Raw genomic sequence first — 14376 nt, forward strand, 5'->3', positions numbered from 1 at the left:
TTACAGAAATCCCTTTCTGGTAAGCGGGGACTCCTCTTTCGGGACCTGCGATGACGTACTGAGGACAGCCGCAGAGTAGAGAGATCTGGCATCTGACTGCTGGTTTGCTACTGGGCATGTGAACTCTGAGCTGCTGCTCCTTTTGTGTAGGAGGCCAGGGCCAGGGCTACTACTGTAGCAGCCAAGACACAAGCATGGCCTGTGGTGGTTTAATGGCACACTGGCCACTTCAGACACTGCTGGGATGCATCTCTCGAGTCCTCTGTGAGACTGGTGGAAACTGGGATGCTGGAGGCTACCGAGAAGTTCCGGGCGCGAGTAAGGGTGCGGTAGTGCATGGAAAGAGTCCAGTGGGTGTATTGGTGTTACAGCCCCAGTCATGCCCAGGTGTGGGAAATAGGGAAGAGGCAGGTGAGGCTGGAATGGGAACGTTATGCCGCCGGCAAGCATGTATGTGTAGAAGCTTGGGTCAGACGGATGAGGCCAGGACATGGCCACGCGCTGACGCTTGTCCTTCATTCGCCGGTTCTGAAACCACACCTGAAAGATGACAACAACAGAGTTACACCTGAGGGTCTATGGAAACAGTATGATGCTGTTTAGGCTTCAGCCAAATGGACAGAAGTCATATAGCTTCCTCAAAACTTCTCTACTTTGATGATTTGGACACCGTGTGGGGTCCAATGCATTCTCTTCTGTCTAATCAATTTGGAAATTAGGCTACTCGTTTGTTCAGTGACATTTTTGTTAGAAATGAAATTGTCAAGCCCCCCCCCCACCGGACGTCTGGAAGCACCTTAATCGTTGTCTCGGGCAGATTGAGAGCGGAGGACAGCTCACACCTTCTTGGTCTGGAAACATAACTCTCCCTGCGGAACTCCTTCTCCAGTCGCACAATCTGCTCTCTGGTGAAAGCTGTACGGTACCGTCTGACTTCCGAGCTCAAACAGCCGTTAAAGGATGTGCTTGTGGTGTGTAGGGATTCAGAACTGCTGTGAGAGAACCCTGAGAGAAAAAAACAAAAGAATAGCTTTTATAGTATATATGAAGAGCAAGGAGACACATACACATTTTCCAAGTATAATGCGTACACACTCTAACAGACCAATATTTAGGAAACGTTTACCTGTAAACCTGCACATGTTGACTATTACTATTTCCTGATTCTGAACAGGCAAAACATATTTCATCAATCACATACCGTAAACTCTAGGTTATATTGGGTTTATTTCAGACTCCAATTATAGAAACATGTAAAGGCTACCTCCAACTTCTGGCGAGCTGCGGCTGTCCGGTGACTGAGGACAACCAACCTCCACAAAGCTGTCAGCGTCTGACTCCAGAGACAGCTCCGACTTCACACTCCTCGTCAGGTCAGTGGACGATGTTATCTCCACACGAGCGTCCACATCTCCTGTGTGAAACGGGCTTAAAAGTCTCTTGATTCCAAACTCAGCGGTTAGACTGACATGTCCACTGGAAACCATGGGGTTGAGGCTTTCGTGCGTTCCTAACAATGGGTGTTCCCGGGGCTTTAAGAGGCAAGTGGGACGTTTCCCGCCAATGGAGCTGTGAAGCCTGGCTTGCTCCATCAGGCCAAGCTCCTTCTGCGCGCTATCCATCAGGCTGCTTGGAACGACTGACTCAGCTCACAGAATTAAGGCTTTACCCCCAAGTCTATTGAATTTTGATTTTGGGTGACTTCTCCAGACCCAGATTCTGCATCTCAAAGTTCCAGAAAGGATTGCTTTCTAATCCACGAAAATACACATTCAGAGATCCCTAGATGTACATGATTGGCCTGCAGGCATAAACTGCAAGATATGATTCTTCTTTTCCTCTCTCCTCACCAGCACATCACTGTGCCTTCCCTCCTCTCTCAAGTCTGGCCACTATAGCGCCGAGTTGACAGGCAGGTTATGAATTAAAGCCCAGCTATCTCCTCTCCTCCTCCCTTCCTAATTATGGGGATCTGATCCACAGTCGCTCGCATCAGCTACTGCCTCCCCCCCCCCCCCCCCGCCCCCCCAAAAAACACAACAAAAAAAATACAACAACAACACATGTCCGCGTCCGTGACGATGTCTAGAACCAACCTTTTGCTCCATGCAAGGATACTGGGTTTCTGCTCTCTGAAAAAAAAGTTTTTCTGCTGAGCGCCGGTTTTTGTTAGCTGTTACAGAGTCGGACAGACATGCATGGCCCTACATGCTATCCAGGGAACTGGTGTCCATCTTGAGCCCTAAATGCAATCTCCTTGAACAGGGTTAGGGTTAACTACAAGTAGTCAAGTAGATCTTGGCTCAGAGATAGTTCTGTCAGACCGGCAGTGTGTTGGACTGTTGGCACCATCTAGTGGTCTTGCGTTGAAGCAATCTGAAACTTCATAGCTCACTTCCTTGCTTCCTTAACGTCTCTCTCTCATCCTTCTTCATAAAGTGCTGTCTTCCATCCTTCCTTTTAACCCCCTCTACTCTATTCATTTACTTTCTCAATTCGTCAGAATTCTGTGTCAAGAAGATTAGAAGGGCCTTCGCAGACAGCAAAGTGTCCCCTCCTTTACCACTAGATGGCGTGTCAACTCCACTCAGTTAGTGTTTGTTCACCGCATAAACACTTGCGGACTTTGCAGCTCGGACTAAAACGCCATGGACATGACGTATCAAAACCATGACCGTGAATGTTGCTGGGGACGCATATCGTCCACATGTGTGAGGAGTGGTCTTTCATCCCACCGCCATCCACTTCTCTGGAATGCAACCCCCCTCACCACCATCCACCTCCACCACTCTCTCTCTCTCTCTCTCTCTCTCTCTCTCTCTCTCTCTCTCTCTCTCTCTCTCTCTCTCTCTCTCTCTCTCTCACACACACACACACACACACACACACACACACACACACACATACATACACAACCTTTGAAACAGAGGTGGAGAACGGAACTCGATTCACTCTCCCCAGGCTGGCCGCATTGGGTCTGGCTTACGGAGGGCTGTGTGAGGGACGGGCACCAGAGGGGGACCAGGTGTCAGGCTACTGGGTCTTTTCAACCTTAACGGTGCACTGCAAATGTATCAACTGCTTCCGAAGACTGGATATTAGGTAGCCGATGTGCCAGAGCTAGCTAATTCAGATCAAAGGTAACTATCTGCCCCCAAAAAAGTGATTCCCGTCCGCGGTAAACTGTTTAAAAGCACTGGATACAGATCAGGTAAAATCGTAGTCATAAGGATAATTGCAAAATAAATCACCTCAACAAATGTATAGATAGCCTATCATAAATGTCCTTAATCTTGCCTCCCCATAGTTTCCCGAGACACTGGCTCATTTATAGGCTACTTCTCCTCAGAAATGTGCCATAATCCTCCGGTGTCATGCAAAAAAGAGACTTTCTGCCAAAACAGATTCCCGTCCTTAATGCATCACCCAGTTTAGGATACTGTCTAAATTCCAACTGATATTATTTGGATTAAACAGTCATCTCATGCAAATAACTATAACTTTACTGTTAGCAAATTAATGTAGGCCCTATTTGTGAAACTTTATCGTTTCTTGCAACCGAATAGTTGTCTCGTAAGACATTTACGTGAAGGCTAAGCAATAGCCTACTAGGGGCCTATTGTTTCCGATGTTGATGTGTTTGGCATGTCGAGCCTAATATCCTTAGAAATCATCCTGTAGGCTAATTCTGATAAAACCATGTGGATGGGTTATAAAATGAAAACAATTTACAAATGGATTTGTTTTAACCTCCTCATATAGAAGTTAATCTAAATCTCCTGATTGAACAGTGTTTTGGGCTAGTAACCAACCATACTGCCCTTTTTATTTAATAATTTTGTAGGCTACAATTTAGAAAACATCGTGGGCTTTCTAATGTAACAAATGTGAACGACCTCAGAAATAGCCAAGTAGCCTATTCGTTAAGTTACTTGCATAACTAAACAAATAGGCCCAAGGAAACGTGATTAAAGCCTAGATGTTTTTCATAATAGCAAACACTTAGCCTTTGTTATGAAACATTTAGGCTAAATATTTCAAAGCTTTAAAAAAGCTATGCAATGTGTATTTTTTACGTGGTGTCAAACTGGTCTCTCATCTGCAGCTCTGCCATTAAACTCATTTTAATTAGGCTATAGGCTACCTTAATTGTAATAGGCTTGCTACATGCCTAATTGAATAAATCCCTCCAATTGATATTTGGGAGAAAATACGTTCAGCAGGTGTAGCCTAAACATGTTTATGAATTCGTGTTTGATAGCCTATGCGTTCATTTCAATATGGTTAAGTAGCCTTAAACGCAACCCCACGGCCTAGACTATATGGCCTAGTATAAAGTTGATTTAAAATTTTAAAATAGGCTACTTCTATGAGGCATAGATATAATAACGATGATCAAAAACGAATAGGCTACATTGTTTGTAAATAAGACGATACGTTTTTCGCAGCATAGCTGTGCTGACGTGTATTTGAATTTGAACCTCATGCTATAGCTAAACTTCGACGGGTAGCCTAATCAAGAAGGGATGGAGATATTTTTGGCTGGTGCTTTCAGATGCCTAAAGAGTTGTAACACTTTAAAAAACATAAAGGTAAGTCATTATGTAAGTTAAACCGTGTTTGCAACGAAATTCATCAAAAGTGACTCAGACTTCTTCGTTTATCTTGGTTGGCAGCATGCGTAACCATTGCATAGCCTATAGGCTATGTGATGGGAATCGGGGTGTAAAATGTTCTATTTGAAGTGAACCAGAATGCTTTATTCAGTAAGCAAAACTGATAAAACGATAGGCTACAATTCCTTGTGTCTTTGAACAGGTTTAAGCCTGGACTATAATTTTATGAACTGCTCGATTTAATTAGACAGTAATCTATTTTCAAATACCGTTAACAATTCTCCCTTGTCGTCCGCACTACTCTGCAGGTTTATTTTTCAGGTCAATAATGCAAAAGGTTAACTGTATTTAGCTTTAAATCAATGACTGTGCTTTAATGTTGAACCTCAGCATAAACATCTTGTCAGTTAGTTCAATAAGAAACAACAACTCGTGTAGGCTATGGCCTCTATGCTTTACAGATGACAGTATAACCTAATTTGGCCAACCAGACCTGTGTAAAAGCAGTGACATTTTAATAAGCCGTCAACTGAGAAAGAAACGTCAGTTGGATCAAAACAGTTTGACCTTGACTTTTTCAAGCCAAGATATAGCCTATGGTTACTTCACAAACACATGCACATTACACACTTTTCATACTCTAATAGAGACAACGCTGTGGTTTGTGAATGTTCGTTTTCCAGACTTGTATGGTAATGCTTTAAAATGCAGACCATGAACCCATAAGAGACTTCACCACAACCTGCCGGGAAAGGCAGCAGTAAACATATTAATCAAGATATTCTGAAACACCATGCCTGTTTACCCAGCAGACCAAGGCTGATAGTGGGCACATATATTTTAAAAGACGGGCTACTATGTAGCCTATATTTAGGCCAACGTCTCTTATACTAAACTAGTTTAGGCTACTCAGCAGACTGACCAGTGCCGTTTTTAGACTTAACTATTAATCACTATATACCTAGGTGTATTTACAACTCATGCTGTGCTTAAAATTCTATATTTTCCCCCTGTGGGGGCAGTGGAAAACAGTAGACGTAAATATTTTACAATGATCCCGCCAGCCATTTTTGTTTCAGACACCACAAGAATAAATACTTCGACAAAATCAAGAGACATCTAGGCAAGAAGACAGGCAGGTTGTTGATTCTTTATTGAAACAGAAAACCTAGGAAGAGGAACGCAGAGTGAATTTATATTTTGACTTAACCTACACACGTTTTAACTACCCCCGAGTCCGGGCCATAACCCCAACCCGAAACGCCTCAAAATAGTATATGTAGTCAAATAAATGTGTGTGAGGGGGGTGTTCTTTTACATGTTCTTTACCAAATATTCCTAGACTATGAGTACCAGGTGGAAAAATATTTCATTTTAGCTTATTTTAAACATTTAACAAAGATTGTTTGAACATTTAAAAACATGAAAATGGGTCCCACAGAACACCACATAAGGGTAGAATGTTACAAAAACATATTGAATATAGTATTCTCCTTTAAAGAAAACGTCTCTAACAATCAACAGTGCAAGTTGACGTCCGTGCCTTTGGCCTTCTGTTTCAGGACGGAATTGTCCTATCAGACATCACGTGACGGTCCTAGAACGTCAACAACAACAGTTTGTCCGCAGTTTATTGGTATGAGCTCTTTAGAAACTTCGGACAGGAAGCAGCTTTTTATTGTAGCCAGCAGACACATTCTGATGTTATCTTCAGAAACAGCGTAGGCTCCGGACACACCACTGATGTGTCCGGAGAAAGGCCGACCCTGGACCTGGGTCTTGCCATTGTTTTGCCATTGCCATCCATGCTGTGCGATATGTTGATCAGCAGCACAAATAAAATAAAGCAATTGATAAAATAACATTACAAAGTAATATTTATGAGAATACGGAACAAGACTGCGCTTGTTGTTGTATTTATTTGTTTTACACATGTTAGAGGTATAAAATGAGAATGTGTGCTAACTTTGACTTTCTGCAGCCCATTGCAGGCTACACGCAGCCAAATAAGGCTAACACAACACCAAAGAGACAATATAAGCCAACCAAAGTGTATAATCAGAGACAAATATGTTGTATTTATACATTGAAAATGCACTAAATAGATATTCCATTTTTGATAAAAGCCAGAAAAGAACACTGTTTAAAAGTTGAAAGGTGTGCACACCCAAGGTCGTTCCCACACATCACAAAGAGAAGGTTTCGCATTTGTTACGCATGATGGTAAATGTGCAATATTTTAGTGGGACACTTTGGCCTACTGCAGTAAAAAATACAGACATGCAACATCGAATTCAAAACTTGTATTACATTACGCTTGTGTTGTGCACACAAAAATAACATGGTATAAAACTAAACTGTCAGACCAGAGGGAAATGTGTGCCGGTGGGAAAGAGTAATACGGTCTGGATGCAGGGTCATAGAATTAATACAATTAATAGCTTAGTCAGAAATAAATGGGAGCTTTCCCATGTCTTTTCTCAGTGCTTATAGCTTGTATTCGGTAATAAAACAGAATATAGGCCCAAATGGCAGCGTGTGAATACCTCTGAGAATTGCTTGTAAACAAATGAATCCGTTTTTAATATAATTGTGTGATTAAGAATAAATATAGGCCTGGCACATCCCCTACTAATCAGACGTTGCTTTAATATGTCAAACATTGAGGCAGATTCTCAGCCACAAAGATTTCAAAACGCACTTTTTCTTTACAATTTACACAGAGGCAATGTTGATATATTTCTATTGTGTGTTAATAACATAAAGTTACAGGTAATAAGACAACAAAAATGCACGAGGCTGGCTCTTCAATTTCGATTTGATGGATCTTTGCTGATAGATATTTATATCAAAGTCATTCAATGATTAAGGAAAATTACTTTGTTTGAGTAGAGATGCACTCAAGACAATGTATTTTTTCTCTCTCAATTTACAGAACATAGCAACATTTCTCTGTTTAGGGAGAAATTAACATATCTAGAATAAATAAGCTTAGTTTGTCAACGCCTGTTTGAACCCATACAGCCTATACATTTTTGTGCCTTTCTGTAAACGGTACACCGTTATGCTCTATCCCTCACACCAACAGAAACACTGAGAAAATGTATTGTTTGTTTCCTAAACATCCATCCCCTCAGTTGTCTGTTAAAACCAACACATTCCAGCTCGGTTCAAATAAAGGCGCGGATGTATCTTAGCTAGCATAATCAGTGTGCATGTACACTTCACCTCGACGCTTCCTTTTGTCTGGGTCACTAAAGTGATGGGCGCTGAGTTATTGGAGCTGGCCGGACAGTCAGAGCCCCAGACCACAGGATGTTCAACACCAGAGAAGATGTTTTAGACTTGGCTGTGTGAAGTGCAGCTCCGCCGCATTGAGAACAGATGGACATCACACCGGACGCTGGGTTTGCCCAGAATTGTTTGGGTTTCTGTTTTTTTTTTAAGGATTACATTTTGTCCGGGACAGAAATGCGTCTTATACGGTAAATAAAATAACACATGATGTAATGATTTTGGTTTGAGGTTGTTTTTGAGGACATTTGTGAAATACGAGACAGCCCCTACTCCTAATGAATTAATTTGTACTTAATCTTTTACTTCAGTGAAGTCTGCAAAGAGTTAACTCTTTTTTTGTGTCACATTTTCCCATTAGACGATGTGAATATATTTTAAATAGGAATTTTAGCATTTGAAACTTAAATGTAGGCCTATGTTAGGCTATTTAGGCTGTGGCTGTTTTGTTGTTTCTGGTTTTATATGAATGTGTGAACTGACTACATGAATGTATCCCTGTGCGTCGTGCGTATAGATTCAAAACCACTGGAATGAATGTCGTTATGAAGTTTCCGTGTGAGTGCAAAACTTCAGTCATAGCTATTTGTTGGCGAAATGACAGACGGTAAACCATGCTCACTACAGCAACACCTGTCAAAAAGGCGCATGAATTAATAGTTAAGAGTCTCAAAAACTGTAGCCTATGGGAATCTGTGCTTTTCTTTTAATCCCCAGTTATGTGCACACTCGTGTTCATTAAAGCACGCCTGTGTGGTTGATGTAAGACAGATTCAGCTCTGATCACACGAGCCAGCGATTGCTCCTGCCTGGCTCGCAGAGGGTATGTGGAGCTGCTCGACAAGACTAGACCACAACTAACCAATGGAGAGACGCGCACTCATATCTCGAGTCGATATCTCTAGATAGATCCTAATGGCTGATATTGATAGATGGTCATTCCTTTACCGGATCACATGACACAATTACCTCAAGAATCGATTAAGATGAATTGCACGTTCTCTTTCGTTTCTAATTTCCCTCCCTCGCGGATTCTATCCACAAGCCTGCAATAGAAAGATAAAGTTTAGCACTCCACGGTTGCAATTCATAGACCTCGCTGTTAGGAGATATGACGGAGTATGATGAACGTGGCAACAGTACGTCAAATATGTATTTGCCAAATTGCACATACTATGTCTCGGGACCAGATTTTTCGTCCGTTTCACCGTTTATACCACAGAGTAACGCGTGCCAAATGAATTTTCCTTATTCCTCTAACATAGCTCAAGTGCAGCCTGTGCGAGAAATGTCTTACAGGGACTATGGTCTTGAACATCCAAGCAAATGGCATTACCGAAGCAATTACCCCTCTTACTATTCAGCGGAGGAGCTCATGCAAAGAGACATTTTCTCGTCTTCAGGGCGGACAGACATGATTTTCAAAAACGACGCGGTGTACCCACATCACGGCGGGACAAATTCGTCCTGCAATTTCCTCTCCAATGTTGGTAGGAATGGCGTTTTGCCTTCTGGATTTGACCAGTTTTTCGAGGCTGCCAGCGCCGAAAGACCACCGAGTCATTCCAATGGCAAAAACAGCTCGAGTCCAACCGGAGTGGAGTCCACTAGTAAACCGTCTTTAGACTCCACGGCGGAGCACCAGGAGTTAAATAAGGCCGAGGAGTCGCCTTTGTCTGATTACACAGAGGAAAGAACCGGCGGATCTGGTATGTAAACTCTGGACTAAATATGTTATCGGTTATTTGCATGTGGTTTTATGTGTCTCTTTATAAGCATGCAAACCTTTTACACAGCTTATCAGATGAGCAGCCATGTTGTTAAAATGTTTACGAGGAAAAACTGGGTTTGTTGGACTTTAGGGAGTTGGTCAATGTTTCGCCATAGAAATAAGAAGATACTAATAACATCTGTACCAAGTTTAACTCAGATATTATCAGTAAAATGTTTCAAGCAGAGTGTCTGAAATCACCCTGTTATGCTGATTCATGGGGTGTATCTTGTAACTTGTAGACCAACATAACCCATAGAAAGTTAATTCATTAGTTTACTGTAGCCTACTGTTAGAGTAGGTGGTGAGTAGGGTGTGGAATATTTTTCTAAAGAGTATATAGTTTCAAACAAATAACGTGTTTGTTGTTTTTGTGCATGAGTTCTATCTGCAGAAATTAAATTTATTTGTGTGTATGTGCGTGTATGTGTGTGGCGTTCTCAATGCAGTAAAACTTTTTGTTTTCTGTTTCTGTCCAGACTCGTCGAAGTCAAGAAAAAAAAGATGTCCTTACACCAAATACCAGATCCGAGAACTTGAACGAGAATTCTTTTTCAACGTTTACATCAACAAAGAGAAGAGGTTGCAGCTGTCCCGTATGCTGAACCTCTCAGACAGACAGGTCAAAATCTGGTTCCAGAACAGGAGGATGAAGGAGAAGAAGCTAAATCGAGACCGGCTTCAGTATTTCAATGGGAACCCTCTTTTCTAACCGAGGTGGAGCTGAAACAATACGCTAGTCCTTCTGACTGACGGGACAGGGGCTCTTACACTGACACATGATAAGGCGAGAAGAACTGTAAATAGATCATTGCAATAATAGCTGCAACAGCAGCAAACTATGCAAATGTATGGAATTAGCCTACGTGTTACCTACAAAGCATCTTTAATAAGCATATGCTGTATCTTTATACCTCAACAATCACAACCTCGCAAAAATGTATGTTCAGTGGTTCTTTGGAGATATATTATCTTGACAATCTGTTTTTGTTCAGTTCGGTGTGACTAAAAGGTTGCATCGTTCTTGTTTTATTTATTTCGTTTTTGTTCTCTTTGGTTAGCTTTGATGCTTCAGCGCGTTCCGGCGGAGAGCACCTCCAGTGTAGGCTACAATCATATAGGCTACATGCAATTTAATTATAGGCATATCTGGTCCTTTCTTTTGTGGTCCGCATGTGATATAGTATGGAAGGATTGAATAAAACCAAACCAATGCAAATCAACAGCGGATATGTTTCTTGAGTTAAAGAGGGGCGTTTGAATGGGATCTCAGAGAGACTATCTATTAACAAGAAAACATTGATAAATTAATTGATAAACGTTTTATTTAGGCACCAATCTGGAGAGAATAACGGACTGGTTAAAAGGTCTGAAGGAGGCTTTGTTTTCCTGCACACTATAGGCTGTGAGTCCAAGGCTATTTAGGAAACCTTGAACCGTCTAGACAATCCAGTAAGGGCGGCTGTAAACGTCTAAATTGGGGCTATTCAGGCCGTCTGGTTTCTTCAAATGCACTTTTACGCGCAAAGAAAACGGATAGAAGGTGAAACCATCCATTATTGCTTTTTTTTCAGAGTATAGGTTTCCACGGGGCATTTGAGCAACAGAGAACATAGATCTACCCCATGGTGTAGGCCTACAACGCAGTGAACGCAAACCACTTTAACTACACTGCATCTGGTCAATGATCAAGTGGTCAATTGGAGCGGTAGAGTGTTTTAAGTAACCTATAACCAGCCACCTCAAAACCAGACTAGTTTTAGATAGCCCTGTGTTGATAGCCCAACATTTAGCCTTTACTATTTTTGAACTTATGAATGATCTCATATTAGCTCCGTGAAAACAGCTGAGGTTCGCTCTCAATTCCTTTCCAAGGAGAGATTTTTGTTGAACCGCAAAAAGGTGCACGGTACGAACTTCTGCTGGTCCTCCTTGCCGTCTGGTTGTGTCGTTTTGTTCTCATTCACAAAATCTAATCGAGTAATTTTCTTCCGTTTCATCCGATAATGCTGATCCTTTAGAAACACACAGCAATGGGAATTGATAAGAAAAGAAACTATCGTTCCAAACATTCACTTTTCACACACTTTTTTCCATTATGATTGTTTTGAAATTACTAGATATTAATATAGGTTGAAAGAGGTTGAAATGATTTGAACAGATATTTTAGTAATATAATAGCCTATACTAGCCTATATATAGCCTAGTATAGCCCAACTGATATATAGCCTATATCAGTTGGTGACAACCATGCGTTTTACATAGGCCTAGATAATATTGGCTATATTTATTCAAATAACATGAATGGTCAAAATTATTACCCTAATAATAATAGATTACACGGTTGATATGAACGGAAATATTTGATTGCTTGGACAATTGATTGTTGATGGGATAGCCTGGTTATACAGCGCTGCTACGGAATGTTGCAATCTTGCCACAAGAGGGTGCCAGCAAAACAAGACATGATACCAAGAAGGCCCAGATCTTGTTTTCCAGCTACAAGAGATGAAGGCAAGCAAAGAGCTCCATTGTCAGACAGCGTTGTATGGTTATCGTGTTATTGTGAATATTTAAGGTATATGAGTTTCAACCCAGTCGTCTGCTGCTCGACCAAAAGGGCCAGCTGCGAGGCTGCAGGACAGTATCGGATCATGAGAGCATGTTTTTCTTCTGTTTCTGTGTATCCCGTCTCCAGTCCAGTCTAAAGTATAACCATGAACACTAAATACGACAGAATACATTTGGTAGAGGCTGTGAAAGGTTTGAGAATGAACAAAGTTTAACCAGAAACACACAACTTGTGTTTAGTAGGACGAGCCTATACAATTTGGATGTGATTTTACATTTGACGATGTTATCTGTTTCAAAGATTGCATCGTTCATGACTGGAATAAGATCACCTTTTTCGACCATGTCTCTACACGGTTTAATCCTTGGTCGACAGCGACACAAAAAGAGCCAACCCCGAAGATAGATATGTTGTTTTAATGCATTGGTTGGTAGAATCAATGTTACTCTCGGATTTCAATCTATTGATCCATCTCCATTTAAAATGAAGAAAAAAAAATACATTCATGCACATGACATACATAATCGTCCTAGCATATAGGCTACATTATGAAGACAATAACAAGAACGTATATCATTTTGTTTATTTTATGGAGTTATTTCTTCGTTTTTGCCGTGGCTACAGATCATGGATCTTTTTCCAGCTGCCTAAATGCTAATGTTCTTGTCCTCACTATAGAGCGGAGTTACTTAAAGAATTTTGCCGTAAAAAAACAACAACCTTGAAACATGGACGCCTAATGGTACAACCACAGTTCAGAGCCTACACTGGGTGCGCGTGATCGTACCTCAACACAATCAACAGAAACGGAACTGAACGCATGTGAATGTGTTCCCTTCTGTTTTCCTGTACCGGCTGGTCAATATAGACATTGATTCGTTGTGCCTAAGGTGACATGAACATGATGTGTTTTTCACAGAACAGCATCTTGTCAGTCCCTGTGCATTGACACGGGCCAGGAATATGGAGCTTGAGGCCTGAGACATCTCCAGTGATCCGCCGATCAGGGCATAACCACGAGACGGAAACGGAACCGTGGGCTCTGGAGGTGTAAGAATTTTTCACAAGCTAAATATATGTATGAGCCTACATGTAACCCGGTATAACAACAACACATGACTAGCCTTTTCATAATACGTGGTGCACTGTCATACGCCAATATCAGTTTGAATTTATTTCACAACGTTTTTTGTATATAGGCTATATCTATAAATTGACCCAGCACTACATTGGCTATGTCATTGAATAATGTGTTAATTTTTGATGTTGGTGAAAATACCGAGAATACCCAAAATATCAAGAAAATACCGATAGCCATACTTTCAAACATTTTGACAATAATTTGTAAAGCTATTAATTATACTCTTTGTCGCTTTTCATAGTAACTGAAATAATAAATAGGTAAGGCTATATAGCTTTATTATGAACATGCACTTATATTGCGCAATGCGTAAAATACAACATAACCAGCCATATACATGCAGGCCTATATTTCTGTACATACATTTTAAACCAAACATCTATCTAAATAAATAACATTACCAGCAGGGTTGAGACGTAGACGTGGAGGACTTTGTGAACATGGTGAGGATTCTGTAAACTAATGCCTTCTCTATTCTTGTCGTGGACGAATGTTTCCATGTAAACTCGGAAGACCCGGTCATGTTTGTCATTATAGATTTATTAATGAACAGTTATTCATATTTTACAATCCCAGTGATTATCAAAATAACAGTTGTAATAATCAAATTAATACCATCCCAGTTTTTAAATACAGAAGGCCTATTTCCTTTTAAAAGCTGGGATATGGCGTTTAGAATTAACAGCATGCTGCTTTAGTGTGTATAAGGCTATTTATCAACAAAAAGCGAACGTTTCCCCCAAAATACTCATATTTCATATAGGCTAACTAATGAAGTAAAATGATGGTGTGCATCGTTTAAAATGTTCTTAATGTGTCCTGTCATTTCGAATTTTTTTATCTAGAACTTGAATCGACATTTTAGAAGCGTATACATTTGACATTTACAAGGCAAGTTAATTGTCGCGTCACTTTTATAAAGTGCCTCAAGCAGTGCGGACCTGGCTTTACAGTATGTTCTCATTACACCGTACCCGTGGAA

General features: G+C 41.0%; 2 protein-coding genes across 2 annotated transcripts; one reads left to right on the forward strand and one right to left on the reverse strand.

The window, feature by feature from the left end:
• Positions 1-1487, reverse strand: LOC124474911 (homeobox even-skipped homolog protein 2-like). Its single transcript, XM_047031375.1, has 3 exons — positions 1265-1487; positions 797-1005; positions 1-540 (listed from the first exon to the last, which is right to left on the reverse strand). Exons 1-3 carry the CDS (start codon positions 1485-1487, stop codon positions 1-3), a joined length of 972 nt encoding a protein of 323 aa, XP_046887331.1.
• Positions 1488-8663: 7176 nt separating this feature from the next.
• On the forward strand, positions 8664-10822 carry LOC124474470 (homeobox protein Hox-D11a-like). Its single transcript, XM_047030625.1, has 2 exons — positions 8664-9619; positions 10161-10822. The coding sequence occupies exons 1-2, from the start codon at positions 9022-9024 to the stop codon at positions 10391-10393; spliced, it is 831 nt and encodes a 276-aa protein (XP_046886581.1). The 5' UTR covers positions 8664-9021; the 3' UTR covers positions 10394-10822.
• The last annotated feature ends 3554 nt before the right edge of the window (positions 10823-14376 follow it).

Source organism: Hypomesus transpacificus, chromosome 12 (assembly GCF_021917145.1).
Source record: "Hypomesus transpacificus isolate Combined female chromosome 12, fHypTra1, whole genome shotgun sequence".
Lineage (NCBI taxonomy): Eukaryota > Metazoa > Chordata > Actinopteri > Osmeriformes > Osmeridae > Hypomesus > Hypomesus transpacificus.

Coding starts and splice junctions, on each gene's coding strand:
- LOC124474470 (XM_047030625.1), top strand. CDS start 9,022: ATGACGGAGTATGATGAACGTGGCAACAGTACGTCAAATATGTATTTG. Junction 9,620..10,160: donor GGAAAGAACCGGCGGATCTG/GTATGTAAACTC, acceptor GTTTCTGTCCAG/ACTCGTCGAAGTCAAGAAAA.
- LOC124474911 (XM_047031375.1), bottom strand. CDS start 1,487: ATGGTTTCCAGTGGACATGTCAGTCTAACCGCTGAGTTTGGAATCAAG. Junction 1,006..1,264: donor CAGCTCGCCAGAAGTTGGAG/GTAGCCTTTACA, acceptor TTTTTCTCTCAG/GGTTCTCTCACAGCAGTTCT. Junction 541..796: donor TGCCCGAGACAACGATTAAG/GTGCTTCCAGAC, acceptor GTCATCTTTCAG/GTGTGGTTTCAGAACCGGCG.